Source organism: Arachis ipaensis, chromosome B10 (genome assembly GCF_000816755.2).
Source record: "Arachis ipaensis cultivar K30076 chromosome B10, Araip1.1, whole genome shotgun sequence".
Classification (NCBI taxonomy): Eukaryota; Viridiplantae; Streptophyta; class Magnoliopsida; order Fabales; family Fabaceae; genus Arachis; species Arachis ipaensis.
This window is the reverse complement of record NC_029794.2, coordinates 14367663-14390802: the sequence shown is the minus strand read 5'-3', so window position 1 is coordinate 14390802 and position 23140 is coordinate 14367663. Positions and strand designations below refer to the sequence as shown.

Below are 23140 nucleotides of genomic sequence, written 5' to 3'. Positions count from 1 at the left end.
AAAGTATAGTTAATACTTAATTTGACTCCTAAAATTTGAAATTGGATCCAATTTGATCTTTAAAAATTTAATAGACTCAAGTTGGACCTCAAAATTTACAATCGTAACTTACATTAACCTTTAAACTAATCTCCGTTTATGACTTGTTGATTTGATAAATTAACCTGTTGCCATTTGGATTCTTTACTTAACTTCTATCTGATCAAAGATTTATTAGAATACCAGAAGTTTAATTATTGCTCCCAAAACCACAATTTTTAAATTGAAGTTGTTATTGTCATCTTTGTTAAGATATTAGAGAGTCAACCAAATTTTTAGAAGATCTAATAGGTCTTAGTCATGTGAAATTTATGTGAGGAATCCAAATCTTAGGAATCAGTTTAAATCTCCTCTTAAATTTTAAGGACCAAATTAGGTGTAACTCATTCAAAATGATATTTTTTCTTTTTCTAATAAAATTCCATCTTTAATAATCTTCGATGTAAAAACTTTTCTATGTACACTTTGATCATCTAATTTATTTATTTTTTGGTTGCCATATATGAATTTAAACACCAGGAGAACTGAACATTCTGGTTCCGTTCAAACTGGACGACATAACCAACATCATATTCGGAGTACAGCTGAACGTTTTCGACTGCGGCGGCATTGCAATCGGCGCGTGTCTTTCCCACCAAATCGCCGACGCCTTATCCTTCTTCAACTTCCTTAATCATTGGGCTTCCATTGCCACCAAAAAACGCAATCCACCAACTCCACAGTTTCTTTCATCAAAGCTTTTCCCACCGATAAACATCTCCGGCTTCGATCCGAGAAGCGGCATAACGACGGAGAACGTGGCGTGCAAGTTATTCTTGTTTGATTCAAGTGTTGTTGAAACCCTAAGAGAAAATTACGCAATGGAAAACAATAATGATGGGGAGAGAAAACCAACTCGTGTTGAGGCTTTATCTGCGTTCATTTGGGGCCGTTATGTGGCAGTTACAACAGAATGTTATGAAGATCCTGAGAAGAAGAAGAAGAAGAAGAGGAGAATGTATGCTGTGGTCCATGCTGTGAATCTAAGGCCGAAGATGGAACCGCCGTTGCCGGAAGATTCGTTTGGAAACTACTACCGAATCACCATGACGATTCCATCTTTGAATGCTCAACAAAAGTGTTATGGACTAGTGAAGCAGGTAATGTGAATTGCACTTATATATTTTTTATGCAAAAGTACAGGTAAACAATAAAAATACTAAATAAGGTCAATAATAGATATATTGGATATTTAATTTAATAGGTATCTAGATGATGGTGTTCATTATTTTTAATTGGATAGTTATTTCTTTTGATTCGATTTACTCATGCACAATTAACAATGACTGATGTTCAATTCACTAGGTATACAAATGGTTATTCTAATATTAAAATTTAGGAGATAATTTAAAAATAGAGTATCTTTTTATTTTATTTGATCAATTCTATAACTTATTGTTTATATTATTTACAAAAGTCATTGTCTACTTAGTAAAATTTTATTTTTATTTCTGTTTTATTAATATTCGATTTAAGATANGTTGTTTTTTTTAGTTAATCAAGATCTTCAAATCCGTCATAATAAGTAATTATCAACAATAACTGTATGATTTATGACCCATGCAAATGCATAAACATTATAAGATGCTTACAGAAGTTATTTATATCCCATTTCAAAAATACCACGCATATATTAAAAATTATCTATCAAATTAATTGTTATATATTTGTGTATTTTTTTTGTGACTATATATATATATGTATATATATATATGTGGGGAAGTTCAATCGTTGTTGTATTTTTAGATTGAAATTTTTTATTTATTAAAATTAAATTATAAATTTTTCTCTAAATAGATCATTTTTTACAAAAAAAAATAGTTGATTTCAGTAGAGAAGATGTTTTGTTTCACAAATTCATAACTATTTATGTTGGACCAAGTATTAGAAAAAAAAAATAGAAACCATAATAATTTATTGAAATTTGTCCACTTACTTGCAAAGCCCAAACATAAAAAATATCTTTTGGACAACGAAATTACAAGTCTTTCATGTAAATTGTTGCGTTCCACACTAGCCTAATAGATGTCAGAAGTGAACCGGTGTAAAGTTACTGGGTTACTGGGTCACTGGATCATTGGTTCAATCAGTGAGTCACTGGTCGAACCGATTAACCCGGTATAATTAAATAATTATATAAAATTTAATATTTTTTATTATAAGTATTTTTATTTTATTTTTATAAAAATAATTGCTAGAGAAAAAAAATATGGTAATTCCTCATGGGATATATTCTCTTTGGTTCTATATATATGGGACGTAGCTTCTATTTATTTATTAGTAAGATTTATTTTTCAGGTGAGGGATGAAATAAAGAAGATTGACAAGGAATACATTAGAAAACTTCAAGAGGGAAATGAGCATTTGGATTTCCTTAAGGATAGTTCAGAAAGGGTGCTTGTGAAGGGAGAATTCGTTTCATTTAGCTTCACAAGTCTATGTAGGTTTCCTCTCTATGATGCTGATTTTGGTTGGGGAAAACCAACATGGGTAGGTTCACCTGCCTTAACTTTTAAGAATCTTGTTGTGTTTTGTGACACTAAGAATGGCGGTGGCATTGAAGCCTACGTTAGCTTGAAGATGGAAGACATGGAAAAATTTGAAGCAGATAAGGAGTTGCTTGCTTGTGTGAACAAAAATAAGCCATAGAGTATCTTGATTTTGATTAATGAATGTATCATCATGTGTATGATTGTGCAATGTAATTAACTAATAATGAAAACATCAGTTAAGGTTAGTGTTCGAAGGTTGTTAAGAGTACCTGCAAACTAATAATGTGGATGGTCCAAGCACACTGGATAACTCCTCCAAATACTTTTTGAACGGTGGTTAAGAGTACTTCAATGGATTTTAACGTCAAAATCAATAGGCATTTTAGCAGAATAGTGTTAACATAAAATTATCAATTACCTAAAGTGTAGAAATATTTATAGAAATAAGTGTAGGTGTTTATTTTAGAATGAGAAGTAGTCCTGCTGCAGGTCATGCAGCGATTACAGTTAGGGTGAACAAATTCAGATCCGATTCACAATATTTATGGTATCTATATTTGATCTGTGTAACATCCTATCACACAGAGCTTTACGCTTAAGGCATAAAATAGAAGTGGTGTGATATTACCACCTCTAAAATAAAATATATATACAATAATATTGAAAGAGATACAGTACACGAGGAGCCTTGAAAAACGGATAAAACAAAAACGTATAATAAAAAGCGCAACGCTCAGAAAACATGATTACTTGCGTGTGAAGAAAACTAAGGTTCACTAATATATATACACAAAAAATAAGAGTAGAGGGTCAAGATTACAAAATAACAAGCTCCTAACTCTAGCATGTGAAGCTAGGGCTGACCGGAGAATATTTATACATATATATATACATAACCCAAAGTCCAAAATACACATATATAAGACCCTAGTTCTCCATAAACCTCTAAAAGGTACAAAATAACACAAGTATATATATGGAGAGTCTATACACATATATCAAAAGACCAAAAGTAAAACTCCAAAATGTATCCACTTCGCTGCAGAAGCCTAGCGAGGTGCCGCTCGACCTGCATCTAAAAAACAACAATATAGTATGGAACGTTCTCAGCATAGTAAGGGTGCCACGCACATAAGATATAAGGTCGTGGAAATGTCAGAGGCAATCCTAGAACGCCGACACTCAAATTATAAAACTTAAGGAACTAAAACAGAACCCAAAACTCAAGGTGGTTATCTAAGGCTTTCTAAACTAAACTAATTCCTTAGATCTAACTAAACTTAAATAGAACCCTAAATCTCTCCGCCTTTCCTCCGTTGGAAAAGACAAATAAGCAGACAATGACAAACACAAGTAGGATGCAAGTAATACAAATAGTAAGGATAACAATTAGCATATTATAGTCACTTAGGCAGTCTCAATTAATGCACAAACAAGCAAAGTCACACAAATACATATGATGAATGTCTATCCTATTGGCCGTGAGCTCACGCGTCGGTTAATTGCCAGAACCCGACATACCCGGTAACTAACTCGGATACCGTCTCTCGAGTGCGCATCTCCAGGAGGCATAAGATCGGGGGTTTAGTGCTCTATCACCTTCTCTTGGAGGCATACACTAGGGGAAAATAAATCGGGAGATTAGTGTCATACCACCTTCCCCTAGTGAGGCCGTGCCATACCGGTCGGGGGTTAGTATCCTACCACCTTGCAGACAGAGAGAGAAAGAATGTGAGAGAATACATCGGGGAATTAGTGCCCTACCACCTTCTTCACATCCCACAAAACACAATTACAAGGAATACGGGAGAATAAGATCGAGGGATTAGCGCCCTACTGCTTTCCCCGCATCCAACACATCAAATATCATCTCTATGTCCATTTATTTTCAAAGATTCATCATCATTATTCCTTTATATTCATACAGTATAACCATGGTGTCTCACACATACATCTCATATACTTGCATCTTTATACTCAATTCATTATTTAAAAGTAAGCTTACCAAGCTAGCCCTTCTTCCTAGCTTCTACTCATTACTAGGCATGCTATTAAGATCTAGGGTTAACAGAATGAAAATAGAGGTTTAGAGGTTGAAATTTGAACTTTAAACATAAAAATTCATTTTTTGCTGAAACAGGGGTCACGCGTACGCAACCGTGCATGCGTACGCGTGCGCGCCAGGTAGAAATGCATGGTCGCGTGTGACCATGTTCGCGTATGCAAAATCCTCAGGTCACGCGTACGCGTGGGCGTACATTTTGTCAAAAATTTGACTAAGTCTAAAAATCTGCAGAATTGAGTTTTAAATCCCAAATTTCTAACACGCATAACTTTTTTGTTTCAAATCATTTTTCATCCTTTCTTTGAACGGTGTAAACTTCACGGACTCAATTTTTATATAAAACAGATTTGAAACAATTTAGGGGTCTGAAAGTCGAGTTATGACTCGCCGAAGTTCGGCCGAAAATCCACTTTTTCCCCAAAACCTTAAACCTCAATTTTCTTTCAAACCAAACTCAAAACCAAACTTCTATACCAACATTCAACTAGCAATATACCAAGGCACACCAACACCGTACTAAATTGTTCACATCACACCACCCTCAGTCATACTTCATTGTTATACAATCTCAAACCTAAATACCTCATTTTACATCAACAATATCATCATGTACTTACTCTATATATATAATCATATCATCACCAACTCAATACTCACTACAACAATTCCTTAAGATAGCGACGGTTTTTTTGCGGCGGTTTTATAAATGCGCCGCGAAAAGACAAACTGCGACACATATAGCGGCGGTTAAAGGTTGGGGCTGCAATCAGGCCGATATTTAGCGGCGATATTGCTGTCAGGTTGACATTTAGCGGCGGTTTTTTTTAAACCGCCGCTATATTGCCGGTCTGGTTAGCATTTCGTGGCGTCTTTTCGAAAACCGCCGCGATATGTCCACCGGTGACTTCTTGTTAGGCATTTTGCGGCGGTTACGTTTAAACCGCCGCAAAATGCGTATTACCACATATTCCATTGTTCTCTTTAGTAAACCATCTTACGTTTAATCTATTTAAGTAACGATTACTATCTGAAGATACTTATGTTTAAATCATTGTTACTTAAACTCGTAACACTTTTTCTACATTTGTTTTACGTTAAAAATATTCACAAGTTACTTGTAAACTCTATATATGTTAACTCATGTGAACAAATTTACCAATAAGATTTTCTTGATGACGTTATTAGCATTTAAAAACTGCATTCAATCATGGATGTAAAAGAAGAAAATAAAATCAAACTCTAATATTTATGAAGTTAAAACAAAGTTCTAGAGAGCATAAATCAAAGTTACTTCTCTTTGAAGTTATGCCTTACTAAACCTAAATCAAGAATAAACACGTACAACTGCGACCCAAATCATTAAACTAAGGAAATCAGCGTAACTGTTATATTAAAAGATCAAAATTTCTCTCCAACATCGTATTGACCCGGCGAAAAATACTCTGTTATGAATCTATGGGCTTCACGTTTCAGAGGATCTGATATTTCATCTCCATACCATGGCATTTTATTCAGATCAAAGCACATTTTCTTAACATGTATATCATCTTGTTTATCTTGTTTGTCTTCTAAAGTTTCTTCCTCTTCATCCGGAACCTTATTCAGATCAAACTGCATGGATCTATCGATTGCGACAGAGGATACATCATCTAAAATGTCTTCTGAATCAGACTCTTCTCCATCTAGACTGTCAGGAACTATTTCTCCGGAATATTCAGGTAAGACTGAAAATATCAACATGCACATAATAGAATGAGTATACATAGAAGAAATTGAGAACTCTGGAGTCATTAAATACTGACTTAGAAAAAAAACCAAACTATAAGATGCTAAGACAATTTTAAAACTAAACGCAATATTTTCGACAATTACCATCACCCTTGTTAGTAGTTTGGGCAATTTTCTTAAACAGAAGCTCTATAGCAATTGTTGTGATTGCAGAGGATGACGAAAACTCCTCATTTTTCATCGATCCTGTTCCACCGTCATGTTATGTTCACTATTGTTTTCAAAACGTAACACTAGTGAAATTATATTGCTTAATACATAGCAAGATTATGATAAATGTAACCCTAAGAAAAACAACAGCTGTAGAAGGAATAAAGATTTAACGTAAACTAACTTTTCGTATTAAAATCGTTGAAAGAACCAAAAAGTTTGCTTTTACTCATGAGAATTCACAATAACATAAATATTTAACTGCAAAAAAAAACTACATAAGTATAAAGTAACCAAAGAAAACAACGTACAACGCTGAGATTATTTAACTTAGTTTATGACAGAAATATCATTTTTAAATTACATTAACATGCTTCATACAATGCATTACGCGACATCATCGAAATTCTCTGAGGCATTTTCTATGAGGCCTTCTATATCTTCCTCCCTTGTCAACAGTAAATCTCCAATGTCACCTTTCGCTGACATGTTCAACCCTGACTGTGGAGAAAAACCAACTTCATCTTCTTCATTCTCTTCTCCCATGTCATACAAATCCCTTGGTTTCACATGAACCACAACACTCCATTCTTTAGCTACTTCATCATCCACATAGTATACAAGCTGAGCCTCTGATGCCAATATGTACGGTTCATCTTCTTCACGATTACCAGTGTGTATTGGACGAGAGAAATTAACGCTGGTAAGCCCCAAATGGTCTTGTTTGATGCCTCTACTGGTAGTGGTATCAGCCCAAACACATTTGAACAATACCACTGTGAAGGAACAGCTATAATTTAATTCAATTATGTCTACAATTTTTCTGTAATACGAAACACCACCAATGGCCACTCTATTATCCCGCATGCTTGCATAACTTCTTGTATTAGATGATACATATACTCCACTATTTTGTGTTTTCATCCCGTTTTCCTTTGAGATAGTTCTAAACTTGTACCCGTTAACATTGTACGCCCCAAAACGTCTGGCCTGAATCATGGGACCGCACGCAAGCAACTGCAGGTCTTTCGATTGAAGCGTACTTTCCATAAGAACCTGGAACCACATAACATTCATGCTTTATATTAAAATCGGTTTCCATATAGTACTAATTCCAGGCTAAAAACACATTGGTCAGGTTAATATTTTGTCAACCTTATGCTTAAACCACTGAGGAAATTCTGCATGGACGATACTATCTATCTTAGCTTGCGACCTTGTCTGATGACGCAAGCTTCGCTTTGTGTTTTCCCTAAATGTACTTTATTGGAGAGAAGAAAATTAGTCTAACTAGTCACTGAGAGAAAAGAGTTATATCGGTGTTTTATAAATACATGCGTATACTTACTCAAGGAATGGAACTATGGCATCGCAGTTGACTAGCAAATGACGATGAGCTTGATGTTTTTCCATTGGACTGAGTTCGAAATGCGATACAGCCCCTAATGCCTTTCCAATAGCTGGGAACATACTTTCCCCTAAATTATGAAGAACGTCAACGGGCTCATCATCAACTCGCCTTGGTCGGTTGATTCTAGTCTCAATATTATCCAAATACCTAGAACAGAAAGTCAGGATTTCCTCAGATAAATAGCCTTCTGCAATTGAGCCTTCCTGTTGTGCCCTATTACGAACATATTGTTTCAGACGTCCTAAATACCTTTTATATAAATACAATGAAACGCTTAGTATATACATAATTAATTGAACTAAATGTACTAAAGGGATTTATCAAATAGCTAACCTTTCTATTGGATACATCCACCTATAATGTACTGGTCCACCAAGAGTAACCTCATCAACAAGATGCACGGTGAGGTGAACCATGACGGTGAAGAAGGATGGAGGAAAAATCATTTCCATATGACACAAAGTTTGCACAACATGATTCTAAAGCTCAGCAAGCTGCATAGGGTTTATGGCTTTCCCACAAAGTTCTCGGAAAAATGACGACAAATTTGCAATCACATTAGACACCGGACTCGGAAGTGCATTCTTCACTAAAATTGGGAGTAATTGTTCCATCAGAATATGACAGTTATGACTCTTCAACCCAGATAACTTGCATTGTCGCAAATCAACACAACGAGCAACATTGCTAGAGTAACCATTTGGAAAAACCACATTCTGCAAAGTCTTCAGGAACACATCCCTCTATGAATTCGACATCGCAAATATTGCAGAAGGATATTTACCACCTTCTCCCGGCTATAATTCAGGCCTTATACCCATGCATTGTAAATCTCTGCGAGCTTTAAGATTGTCTTTAGATTTGCCGCTATTGTTTAGGATAGTGAAGACTACATTGTCACATACGTTTTTTTCTATATGCATCACATCGAGGTTATGACGCAACATCTGATCCTCCCAGTACGGGAGGTCAAAGAAAACACTCTTCTTCTTCCAATGCGAGTCATCTTCACTTCATCTACATCCTGGCCATTGCGTCTTTTTTTGGTTGTCACACTTGAACTCTTCCCAAATAAAACGTGCACATTTGACTGTTGCCTCAATACATCTATTCTGGATAACTTCTTTGGCGGATCTCTACCATCGACCTGCCCGTCAAATCTATTTCGGTCTAGTCTGTATTTGTGTCCCTGATTTAAAAAGCGTCGATGGCCCATGAAACACCATTTTTGACTGTCTTTCAGCCGATGTGTCTTAGCATCCAAGTTACACGAAGGACAGGCTAACCCACTGTGCATATTCCAGCCAGATAGGTTTCCCAATCCTGGAAAGTCGCTGATAGTCCACATCAATGCCGCACACATCTTGAAAGTGTTTTCCTCTTTGGCATCATAGGTTTCAACGCCATCCCATAATTGTTTCAACTCATCTATCAAATGCTGCAAATAAATATCTATGTCGTTGCCTGGCATTTTCGGCCCAGGAATAAGCGTGGATAGGATGAAAGATGTCTGCTTCATGCAAAGCCAGGGTGGTAGATTATACGGAATAAGACTCATAGGCTAGATGGAGTACTTTGTGCTCATATTTCCAAAGGGATTAAATCCATCGCTCACCAAGGCTAGGCGAACATTGCGTGGATCCGCCAAAAAATTAGTATACTTTGCGTCAAACTTTTTTCATGCTTCAGCGTCCCTTGGATGCCTAAGGAAACCATCGTTATTAGACGCCTATTTATGCCATAACATATCACTCGATGTCTTGCTGCACATGAATAACCGCTGCAGTCATGGTATGAGGGGAAAGTAACGAAGGGTTTTGGCTGCTATAGGTTTTCCATTTCTCTTCACTGGTACGTTGAGCCTAAGAATAGAGCCCTTTTGAGTCTTCTGCTTCCATCTTGAACACCCACATTTCTTGCACCTAGTCAGGTTCGCATCATCACCTCGGTACAACATACAATCATTTGGACAAGCATCTATCTTGGCGTATTCAATACCCAGCTTTCTTATTATCTTCCTGGCTTCATACACTGTATTTGGAAGTTTTGCTTGTTCGAATGCGTCCCGCAATAAGTCAAGAATCATTGTCATTGCCTTGTCACTCACACCGCACATACACTTGATATGATAAAGCTTCACTAAAAACGATAACTTGGAGTACTTTGAGCATCCGGGATATAACTCCTGTTCTCCATCTAACAGTAGATCGTTAAAATCCCGCGCCGCGCGACTTGGACCTTCATACAAGCTCGGTAACACGTCTTCATCATCTTCTGCATGTTCGATTGTTGTGATATCCTCACTCCCATGTTGTATCATGAAATTGCATGCCTCATTGACCATTTGGTGCATTTGATTCACTTGGGATATCAGATTGCCATCTACTCGTCCTAATCCAGGACTCTCTTCAACCGGATTCTCACCATGACGCACCCAAATAGTATATCCAGGGGAAAATGGTCGTAATAACAGATGGTCGTATGCATCCTCTCTTATTTGCATAAGTTGAAACCCGCACTTAGGACATGGACACTTTATCATGCCATCAGAGGATGCATTCGCAAACGCAAAGTCTAAAAAATGGTTCAGTCCTTGCCTATATTCCACACTACTCCGTGATTTTGAAATCCAGGTTTTATCAATATCTAGTATAGTATCAAAATATAGCGAACTAATTAATAGTGACGTAAGAAAAGATGAGAAAACAAAAAGGTAAAATTTTCAACCATCAGAATTATGACGATATAGTTTTAGCTAGCAACTTAGTTTTAGCGAATTTCAGTTGATATGAGATTTAAAATGGTTTGCAAAATATAAAAAAATGTGTTTCCTTCGCTTACTGTCATACGGGAAATTATGGCGAATAATACTCTCGTAAAATAGTACCACATATAGTCTTATTAGTATTTTTTTTATGGTTTTGACATTGTTATTATTTAAAGTTTGTCTATGTACTTTAAAGTGCACAGTGTGTAACTAATGTCTTTTATATAATGTATGAGAACAATGATTTATTTTATTATATTTATTTTTGTACTAAATAACCAAAAAAAAAAAATAATTAAAATTGATATCTCTAATAGTAATTTTTCATCTAGCGTTAATTTTGATTAGTATAATCCAAACAACATTTATTAATCTATAATCAATTTTGATACAAATATTGTCAAACATAAATCATCTAAACTTAAACTTACTTTTCATCAAAATAAATTTTATAAAATCAATTTTATCCAAATTGACATTTGCAAACTGAAATCCAAACACATACTAAATCCTTTTATATATTGTGATATAATTGGTTTCAGCAACAAAAAAATTGAGCGAAGACAATATTTACTATATTTTTATAACTTGCAAAAATTATTACACCATATAATAATTAATCCCATAATTTTATACTAAATAATACTATTAATATTTAAATATCCTTATAATATAGTAATGTTATAGGTTGTTAATTAATATACGAAAATTTTGATGGTTATAAATTATAAGCAATTATTGTAATAAATTATAATTACTAGAATATTTCTAATTATTTTAATAAGGATATTAATAGTTATAATATTTACAATAAAAATTATACAATAAATTATGATAAGAATAATCTTATGTTCATTAATAAAGATATTATTTTTTAATATATGTATAGGTATTATAAGTATAATATTAGCCTGTTATAGTGTAATAAATATCATTCTTATTATAGTTATTACTTATTACTTATTTAAGGGCATAATCATATAACAATTGCTAATTATGGTTTGTCCGGGCAACACGATAATGTTTTGATTTTTAGTAAGGAAAAAAGAAAAAAAAAATAATGTCCCTAATGGACTACCCGCAAGCCCCACTCCTCCCAGCCCCAAATCTGAAAAATGAAATCAAAAGAAACATAACCTAGCCGCCACCGCCCTCTCTTAACCCCTTCCGCAGCCATCGCCCAGTGCAATCACAGCAGCCCCCACCGCTCTGCAGCAACGCCTCAACCTCATCGCCGATTCCATTGTCGAGTTATTTCTTCTCCTCGCCGTCGCCGCGAGTTCACTCTTCTCGTCGCCGTCAACGCCGAAGTCTCTCTTATCCTCACCGTCGCAGTCGAGGTCTCTGTTCTACTCGCCGTAGCCGTGGAGCTCGCATTTTGTCGGCATCAATATCGCTCTCTGTCTAGCGGTCCCTACCTCTGGTTAGCTTAAACAATGCTTCCTGAGTTTGATGGTAGCATTGCAAGGAACAAGGCAAGACTAGTGGCACAAGGATATGACCAAGAAGAAGGAATAGACTTTGATGAAATCTTTGTCCCTGTTGCCCGAATGGAAGCTATAAGACTTCTCTTAGCCTATGCTGCATTTTGTGGTTTTAAATTATATCAAATGGATGTGAAATGTGTATTTTTGAATGGTGTGATAGATAGAGAAGTATATGTGGAGCAGCCTCCTGGTTTTGAAAATAAAGAGCATTCTAATCATGTTTTCAAATTATCTAAATCTCTCTATGGTTTAAGACAAGCTCCTAGAGCTTGGTATGAGAGACTTAGCTCTTTTCTTTTGAAAAATAATTTTCAAAGAGGCACCACTAACACAACTCTATTTATCAAGAACTCTAATGATTCTTTTATTCTAGTCCAAATATATGTTGATGACATTATTTTTGGATCAGCCAATGAATCTCTCTGTTCTGATTTTGAAAAACTCATGACAAGTGAATTTGACATGAGTATGATGGGTGAACTTAATTTTTTCCTTGGGCTGCAAATTAAACAAACTGAAAAGGGTATTTTCATTCATCAAGAGAAGTATGCCAAGGAATTAGTTAAGAAATTTGGTATGGAAAATGTCAAACCTATGGAAACTCCCATGCATCCTAGTTCAAAATTAGATAAGGGAGAAACTGAGAAAGATGTTGATGAGACTAGGTATAGAGGAATGATTGGTTCTCTTATGTACTTAACTTCCTCTAAGACCCGATATTGTGCTAAGTGTTGGTTTGTGTTCTAGGTTCCAATCCAAACCAAAAGAGTCACATCTTTCTGCAGTTAAGAGAATCATTAGATATGTTCATGGAACATCCAATTTTGGTCTTTGGTATCCTAAGATTGATGATTTTTCTGTAGTTGATTATTGTGATGCAGATTTTGCTGGTGATAGAGTTGATAGAAGGAGCACTTCAGGCTTATGTTGCTTCCTTGGGAAGTCCTTAAATGTTTGGTCAAGTAAGAAACAGCCAACAGTGGCTCTATCCACTGCTGAGGCTGAGTATATAGCTGCTTCTTCATGTTGTTCTCAGCTTTTATGGTTAAAAACACAGCTTGCCGATTACAAATTAAATGCTGAAAATATTCCCTTGATGTGTGATAATATGAGTGCCATTAATATTTCTAAAAATTCAGTTTTGCACTCTAGGACTAAACATATTGAAGTGAAGTTTCACTCAATAAGAGAGCATGTCCAAAAGGGGGATATTAGCATTCAATTTGTTAAATCGGAGGAGTAATTGGCAGATATTTTTACAAAACCACTTGCTGAGGACAGATTCTGCATGCTTAGGACTAGTCTAGGAATTTTGAGTTATGATTCTGTGTTTGAAAATTGCTGATGTATTTGCTGGAGCCTTTTGTCTCATAAACAGGTATGAGACAATTCTGGGCAGAAGAAGAGCGTTCCCCTTAATCAGCGTGATTTGGGCTTATTTCAAGTAAAGAATGATTTGGGCCAACCTCAAAAATCATATCTAAATTGGTCAAATGTGTTTCCTTAAATCCAACTATCTCTGGGCCCATATATGAATGTTACAATTTTTGTTTGGTTGTTATTTTTTGATGGGCTGTGTGTTTAAAATTTTTTTAAAGGATTTTCATTTAATGTTTTTGATCCAAAAAGATTTTCAGTTTGATTTTTTCTCAAAATTTAAAATTAATTTCCCATTTTATTTTATAATCAAATCAAAATCCTTCTTTTATAAGGTCATGTCTTTTCAAGTCATTTCAAAAGGTGATGCAGTTGCATAGTTTTATAAATCTACTTTTGGGTATGGTTACCAACACTCCCTCTCTTCCCTCCATAACTCCTTCTCAAACCCTTCGGTTTTCACCACTACCCTCATTACCCTTTTCCTTCTTAAACCAAAAACCACCAGATGAGGAAGAAAACCATAGCGCACAAGCCTCCTCGTGAAAAGGTGTATAAGCTTCCCTCCAAGCCTTCCATTCGCTCCCAAGACCGAACCTTCACACCTTCACCATCTCCTCCTACCTCTCCTCCTCACACTGCTCCCATGGCGCGAACCAAAACCACACCAAGGTATCCAGCCCCTGCCAAACCGACGCCACCACCTAGGACAACGCCATCTAAATCAAGCTCTTCGAAACCTAGCTCATCCAAGGGTAAGCGTCCTACTGTTGAAGAACCTGTTCCTGAGACAACAAAACCTAAGCCAAGGTCTGTTCCTTTGCGCTCACAAAGAGGTAACCCTCATCTCCCTCTCAAATCTGTTAGAGAACCAGACATTGATCCTTTTGCTCATAAATCGCACTTCATGACATCTTACTCAGACTATAACCCCCATCGTTTCAAATCTGCCATGAATCACGATTTTTATGAGGGAGTTATTCAGTATCGTACTCTGTGTCCCTCTTTTCTTGCGGATTTACCTACTTTGAAAAAGAAAGGTTTTCTTTTGTTGAAAATTTGGAATTTTTAGATTGGAATCACCTTTTCAAAATCAAAAAACTTGTGTATCCACTGTTAGTCAAAGAATTTTATGCAAACATGACTTACCATGAAGGAAGTGTGCATTCTTATGCTAAGGGTAGAGACATTATTTTAAATAATGAAACTATCAATGATTCTTTGAAGTACACTGATGTTGGGCCGTGTGCTTATACGTCTGTAAAGTGGGATGAAGGAGTTGGTATCTCTTACCATGATGCTTTGGCTCACATTTGTGAACATGTTTCTTTAATTGATGGCATCACACCCACTCACAAAGCCCTAGGATATGAACGTGCTCAGTTGTACTGAATTGTCAACCACATCTTACTTTCTCAAAGTGATTCATATCAAAAGGTCTCTTACACAGACACACTGGTTTTGTATGTCCTAATCACCAAAACAGAAATCTCTTTTGCCTATTTGATGGCTAGATACATGTTTGATTCTGTTAGAAGTGAGAAAGATAAAGCACTACCTTGTGGCATGTTTTTAATTTGCATATTTGAACATTTTGGTGTTGACCTGTCAAATGAGGAATATGAAAACAGACATTCATACCTAAAAGGGGGTGGTTCAGTGAAACAGCAAAAAAAACCCACTAGATCTGAAAGGGTGGTCCTAGATGATGAAGATGATGACTTTGTCCCTGAAAAATCTCCTGCTCCTTCCACTGAGGGTACTTCCATCTCTACTGGGAAGCAATCTGCTCTGCTAAATATTGTCAAGGATGTCGTCCAGGAGTTTGTCTCCCAATTCAATCATATGATTGCCATGAGCAAGGAACAAAGGAAGCTCGCTAGCAAGCATGAGAATTTCCTAAGGAAGTCAAGGGATAGAGTAGCTGTGTTCATGACCTTCATTGATAACCTTCAAAAGGATGAAGACCCTGCCACTGATGTTGAAGAGGAAGCTGGTTCGGAGGGGAATGGTTCTGATGCCTAGAAATTGTCTCATGAAAACTACTGCTGCTGCTCTCTTTTTGTCTCATGAATTCTGTTTCTTTTGCTATTATTGAACTGTTTTATTTTGGATTACTGTAATAACTCTAAATATTGCTGCACTCTTGTTAGCTTAGTTAAAATCTTGAACTATGATCTAACCTTTTCTTGCAGGATTTATAATCATATTTTTTGTTGGTCTTGCCTATTTTCCGCCCTTGATGACAAAAGGGGGAGTAAAGCTATTAGGTTAGGAAATGTTGTTTTTGACTGCCTTGAATGATGAAGTTCATTGGTATTACTGCAGCCACCAGTATTGTTTTGGTTGTTTTAGTTTATGACCTTGTTTGGCTACTGTATTAGAACTTGCTTTCATAATGTATTGGGCTGACTCTATAGTGTTGTTTGTTCTATATCCCTTAGATAAAATAGTTATATAGCTCTTTATTATGTTCTCTTTAAGTAAAATGTACAACAAGAACAAAAAGGAAAGCATGAATCAAGGGGGAGCTACTCTTGAAAAAGAAAAGGAGAGCAACACTAAAGCAAGAAACATCAATCAAAGGGAAGTTTTCCAACTTTACCAAATTTCAACTCTTTTGATTTTTGTTTAAATATGTTTGTCATCAAGGGGGAGATTGTTGAGTTAAGAAATTAACTAAATTAATTAGTGATGACAAACATTATTTTTGGGCAAAATAAATAATTAGTGTTAATTAATTTCATTACATATTACTAATTATTTATTATTGCAGGCCAAAATTTAAGAGCCCAAATGAAATGAAAAGCAAACTGCAAGGATATCGGGCTTAAAAAAAAATCAGAAGCCCAAGGAATCAAAGCTGAAGAAATCAAAATGGGCCAAGCATATCACTACCCGATCCAAGCCCTATTTGATTTCAGCAAGCAAATCCCTCTCTTTTTCCTTACCAAAAGCAACGTTCACTTTTGAACCTTGCTCAGAAACTCAGAAAAGTGAGAAAGAGAAAGAGAGAGCTTCTTCACTAAGCCAATTGTCAAAGAAGCAAGAAAGAGAAAGATTAAGCTTGAAAGGCAGATGTCAAATCACCAAGTTCAAACCAAATCAAGCTTAGGTTAAAGGTAACTCATTTTCTCTTGCATGCATTAGATCTTCTTCTTTTCTTCCTAACTCTCTGCAAGTTCGAAAATGGCATACAAGGGAAAGGTGTTTTCTGCCCTAATCTGCTGTATATCTACGATCACAAGTGATTCTTGGGGACCAAGTAGCTTCTCAATGGCTCAGATTAAGTTGACCATTGAAAGACTCTTGTGGTTGTTGCTTTATGGCTTTCGGTCAAGATGAAGAAGTTAGAAACAAAGTTTCTACTCTAAGGTTTATTGAGAAAAAGTGAATCTGTGGGTTGGTGAAGCTCAAGGCTCAAAGTGTTGACCTTGGAAGAAGAACCCAGCAATATGCAAGGAGATAAAAGAAGACTTTGTGCTCATTCAGAACCAAGGAGAGAAAACCAGAGTTTGAGAGTTGTGTTCTGAAAAGAAGTTCCTCTACTTGGATAATGCTTTCTTTCAAAGAAGCATTCGGCCAATACTAAAGAACTCAATCTGAGGTTTGCAAATCTGGTTTTGCACATAGCGAAGAGGCTGTTGATGAAGTCAATCTCCTTCATGTTTTACTGATTGTAATGTACTTTTCTATGTTTATCTTTCTGTAATTTCTTGTGAGAAAAGGCATTGTGAGAAAGCTTAAGAAAAAGCCATGAGTGGAAAAAAGCTGAGTGATACACTTGAGAGAAAAGCCTAGAGTTATTTTCAAATTTCTTTAGGTATGTCTATATCTTGTATATTGTACCTGTGAGGTATCCCTTTCTTAGTTGGGTTAGCACTAAGAGTGAAGAGCTAGGTATTAGCATAGCCAATGTCAAGTTAGGTTAGAACTTGAGTGTAAAAGGATTGTGTTAATCCTGTGGAATTGGTGTATGTAATACTGTTAACTATAGTGGAAATTCCTCCATAGTTGTGGAGGAGACTGGACGTAGGTTGCATAGCACAAGGCAACCGAACCAGGATACATGCTGGTGTTAGCTTTTCTCTTCTCTACTGTGTTCTGTTTTCTGATATTTATGAGACAAAAATAAATTGTCTCATAAATTTCTGCTGTCAAGTACAAACAGAATCAGAATTGAAAGTTTGTTTTAAAGGGTCATAACAGCAACTTAAAAGGAAGGCATATATTCAACCCCTATTCTCTAAACCTACCACAACCTTCAAAAATCCAAAAGATTAATTGAAATTTTGCACTTAGATAGATCTCTATCTTGATGAAGTTCTAAGTAATAGTCGTTATAGGTGTTTTATCATTTTTGTTGATGATTTTAGTAAAAATACTTGAGTGTATTTTCTAAAACAAAACTCAAAAACATGTGATACCTTCAAGATATTCAAGAAGTTTGTTAAAAGAACAAAGTGGATGCAAAATCAAGATTCTAATAATAGACAAGGAGACAAAATAGGTTTATTTGGGTGAGCTTCTAAAAAAAAAATTTTTTTTTGAGTTATCTTTTTTCAAAGGGTAAAGTATGTTTTTTGTCCCTAACGTTTTCGAAATTTTTTAAAATTACCGTTAACATTTAATTTGTTTCAATGTTATCCTTAACGTTTTCGATAAGTTTCAATTTTATCCTTACCGTTAATGTTTTGATAGTCAACATATAATCAATATTTTTCTTTCTAATTTTAGCCCTCCTATAACTACCACCATCATCATCATTAACATTTTTTTCTTCCACTCCATCCACCAGCCACCATTGCTATCCACTCTCACCATTAGCTCTCCACCACCCAACACCTATTGCACACTAGCACTGTATCACCGCACCCTCCCCTCTCACCTCACACTACCACCATATCACCAACCACCAAGCCACACTACTGCAACTATACCATTGAATTGTCTATCATCTACATAATCAACAATAGCCACCACTCCTTCCCATCAAATTGCCATTGCTTCTTTTTCTTTCTCTCTCTCTCTTACCAAAGCCTTTGTCCCTTTCTCTCTCACCACCACATCCCACAACCTTGTGCCCTTACCATCACAAATCCAATCCTAACTCCATTCAAAATCATATCATTAACAACAACAAAAATAACATATAATAGAGAATAATGAAAAATTAATAGAGAAAATTGAAATTGAAATCAAGAAAAATGTTAGATCTAAAAAGAGAGGAAGGAGAGCGATGGTGGCGCGGTGGCACAACGTTGTCAATGAAGGGTCGTGGTGAGGTGAAGATGTGTGATTTTGTTAATATTAATGATAATAATGATGGAATGGTGCATTAGGGGAGGTAAGGAAGTGGAGAGATATGGTGGTGCAAAGGTAGAGGAGTCAGGTAGTAGTAGTGAGAGTGACGGTGTAGTAAGATGGTGCGGTGGTGCAACACTGGAGCGGGCTGGGCTGTGGGGTGTTGGCGGGTCGGTGGTGGTGGGTTTAATCATTATGTTAGAAGGGTGCCGAGAGAGCGTGGAATATGATAATGAAAAGATATGGGAAGTAAGTGATACATGATAGAGGGGTAAAATTGGAAAAAAAGATGTTAACTATTAAAAAATTGACAGTAAAAATAAAATTGAAACTTATCGAAAATATTAAGAATAACATTAAAACAAATTAAACGTTAAGGATATTTTTTAAACTTTTCGAAAACGTTAACGGTAAAAAGTATACTTTACTTTTTTTCAAGAGATCTTATAGAAAAGTAAAAAATAATTTTAAATTTAGATATCTCATGCAAAAAGATATTTTTATTTATCAATTTTGTTTGGGTATAACCATGTAAAAGTACTTTTTTGTTTATTTATTAAAAAAGATATAAATTGTAGCTTCTCAAAGAAGATATTTTTTTATTTGTTTAGTCTTTTTACTTTTACTACTAGAAATTTATCAAACACGCTAAAAAATAAAAAAAATATATCTTTTTTCATTGAAAAATATCTTTTTTTATCAACTTAATGGAGTCCAAACAAGCACAATATCTTGCTTGTTCAAATTGTTTTAAGCAACAGAAAATTTAACATTAACTAACAACTAATAGATATACTCCTCAACACAATAGAGTTGCTTAAAGAAAGAAAAGAATCATAATAGATATGGTCCTATGCATGTTCAAGTTGAGACAAATGCCTAAAGAATTTTAGGTGGAAGCAATTGCAACTACAATACACATTTTGAACAGGTGTCTAACAAACAGTGTTCATCATAAAACTCAGAGAAAGTTTGGAGTGGAAAGCTGCCTTTAATTCATTATTTCAAATATTTTGGGTTTATTGCTTATGCTCACGTACTAGACCAATTAAAAAACAAGTTAGATAACAAGGTGAAAAGTGTATTTTTATTAGTTACAGTACGATTCAAAAGAATACAAGCTGTACAATCTAGAATCAAAGAAGGTGATTAACAGTAGAGATGTGTTTATGAGAAAGACATATAAGACTTGAATGCAAAGATAAAAAAGCAATCAATTATAATTTCAAATAGTTATGATGGAGAAGAAGGACAACCAAACAGTATCAATCGACTAAAACTATCTAAAAAATCTCAAAGAGAGTGGAGACTACATGCTACATTGGCAGATTATGTCGTCAACAACGATAATAATCCGTCCGATGAAGATATAACCAATTTGCTCTATTTTCATATTGTGAACCAAAGAAATTTAAAGAAGCGTCAAAAGATAATAATTAGAAGAACGCAATAGATGAGGAGAGTCATGCCATTGAAAAGAATGACATATGCCAATTTACAGATTTACCTACAGATAAAAAATCAATTGGAGTAAAGTTGGTTAATAAGACAAAATATAAATCTAATGGGCAAATTGATCATTTTAAGACAAGATTAGTTGTTAAGGAATACAAGCAAAAATCAAGTATTGATTTCTTTAAGGTATTTGCTCCTATTACTAGATTAGATACTATTCATATGACTATTTCACTCTCTCCTCAAAGTAAATGAAAGATACATTAGATGGATCTTAAATTTGTATTTCTAAATGGTATTTCAAAAAAAAGAAATGATATAAAATTTTTTGAGAAGAAAATATAATTTATAGGTTGAAGAAAGCATTATATAAGTTAAAACAAGCATGAAAAACGTGGTATAAGAAGATTGATTCTTATTTTATGGAGAATAATTTCAAAAAATGTCCATTTGAGTATATTTTTTAGATCAAGTTTGTTGAACTTAGAGATATTTTGATCATATATCTTTATCTTGATGATTTGATATTTACTCTCAACAATTTGAAGATAATTGTATATTTTAAAGAGGATATGTAAAGTATTTTGATATAATAAATATGGGCTTAATATCTTATTTTCTCGATATTGAAGTAGTTCGAAAAGATAATAGAATTTTTATTTCTTAAAAAAAATATGCGAATGAAATTTTGAAAATTTTCAAATGGAGCATTAAAAATCAATTGCTACTCTAATCGAAGAGACTAAGAAAAAATAAACGAAGAGCAGTTGATCCTATTTATTACAAGAACTTGATTAGGAATATGATATACTTGACTACAAATAGACCAAATATTTTGAAAGTCTCATTTATAAAATATAATTTTAGGCTGGGCTGGATTATTCAAAGTATGATCAGAATCTGACACAAAAATAACATCGAATAAAAATGATAAAAAGAAGACGACAAAATATATCTTGAGTTCAGGACAGATCTTGAACACCCTTAAGTACGCATATGAAGTTTATGTATACATGAATATAATGATGTTTTATGGGAATTTTTGTGTATGTATATGTTAATGTAAAAGTTTGACACAACAGTTATTTCGACTATAAAGTATGGAAGCCGACACAGAGGCATCGTGGTTAATTAATCGGTCCCGTTACGTTATCAACAGCATATCTGCCAACTCTTATTTATAACTGTGTTTCATGGAAGTGTCTTCGTAGATGTGTCTAATAAAAAAGACATTTTTATTATGTTAAAAGTGTTTAATAGAAGTGTTTTTATAGATATATTTTTTGGATGTGTCTCTTTATATATGTATTTAAAATATAATAATTAATTATTGTTGGCAATAAGTTGACAAATAATATGTTGGTATCCTATACTTTTCCTTAATTAAAATAGTCGAAATAGAGGGGATAATAGAAATGGCGTCGAATGGAGAAAAGGTGCAATTAACACGTCGAAAATAAAATTGGTTCATAATGGATAAAATATTAGCATGAACATGGAGACTGTTACCTGAAAATTCTCAAGATGTAGTAAGAACGTAGGTAATTAACATTGGAGAGTAAATAAAGCAATATGCGTAAAGGGCTAATAATCATTCAGTACAGCAAAGATTCTTTCTTTGTAAATAGAAGTAAAGAATTAAGAAAGGATTTTAAATTTTTCAACACCACAAGTCATTCTAAATCTCTAAAAAATTCCAAATCGCAATGCATGTGCATGTGAATGTTAAAAGTCAATTTCTGTCTTTATTATTTTTTTTATAGTTTCTTTATGTTTCTCGTTTACAAGATGCTTCTTCTTTCATTTTTAGCATTTTTCTTGTTTTTATTTCATGTCTTGATTTATTTAATTTAATTCGTACTTTGTAGTACATTTTTGACATTTATCTTTATCGTTAATAATATAAAACTCTAACTACTTTTTTTTTAGTTACAAAGTTAACATCTATATTAAAATCGATAAATTTCGAGTCAAACTCACTTTCTTAGAGAAATTGTATCTGCTTCCTAAATTAAATCATTGATACAAAATTTGGTCGACATATGTGTCGAAATTGACAAAAAATTTAGTCTGTAAAGATTTATCATCGTTCAATCAAGACGTTTTATATATCCCATTTATGTCACAACCTAAATGAGTAAATGATGATTTGATTGATGTTTCGTCTTGATGCTGCTAATTTGCTTGTATTTTACTGGCAAGGTCAGACCAGCGAAATAGGTGTAAAAAAATTGATGGCAAGCCGGCACTTGCACTCCACAGGGATTTTGTGAAGCCACATACCCCACGTGATTCACACATGTGGAGTACATTTTGGAGCAAAAAATGTTTAACCCCGATATAGTCATAGTCACAGCCATTATTTGTTAATTTCGCACCTAAACTCGGTCAAGTGGAAGAGGTATTGTAGGCCACTTTTTTTTTTTTCCTTGGCACCCCTTAATTTTATGCATAACTCTCATCTATGAAGATCTTTGTCACTTTTTTGACGATATCACCCAACAAATCAAAGACTGATTCGTCGCATATCTAAAAAATTTGCTACTGACCAATGAATTGATAAATACACCAAAATTTAAACCTCAAACTCTTTAATAAACAACCGAGTAAGCTAACCACTCGACTAATCACATTTTTTAACCTCCAATCAAACCACCCCCCCTCTCTCTCTCTCTACCCTTTTGGTCATTCACCTGTATTCCCTTTTTCTTGAGCCTTCATTATTAGATTTTTCTATTTTTAATCGAAATTCTACAGCGAGATTCA

At 34.6% G+C, this 23140-nt stretch overlaps 1 protein-coding gene across 1 annotated transcript in view; it reads left to right on the top strand.

Moving 5' to 3' along the window:
* LOC107624281 (vinorine synthase) overlaps window positions 1–2838 on the top strand; it is a 4003-nt gene extending 1165 nt beyond the window's left edge. Inside the window, exons 2-3 of the mRNA XM_016326771.2 lie at window positions 559–1178; window positions 2377–2838. Of these exons, the coding sequence (XP_016182257.1) occupies window positions 559–1178; window positions 2377–2727 (971 nt within the window). The 3' untranslated portion in view covers window positions 2728–2838. The remainder of the gene's footprint in view (window positions 1–558; window positions 1179–2376) is intronic.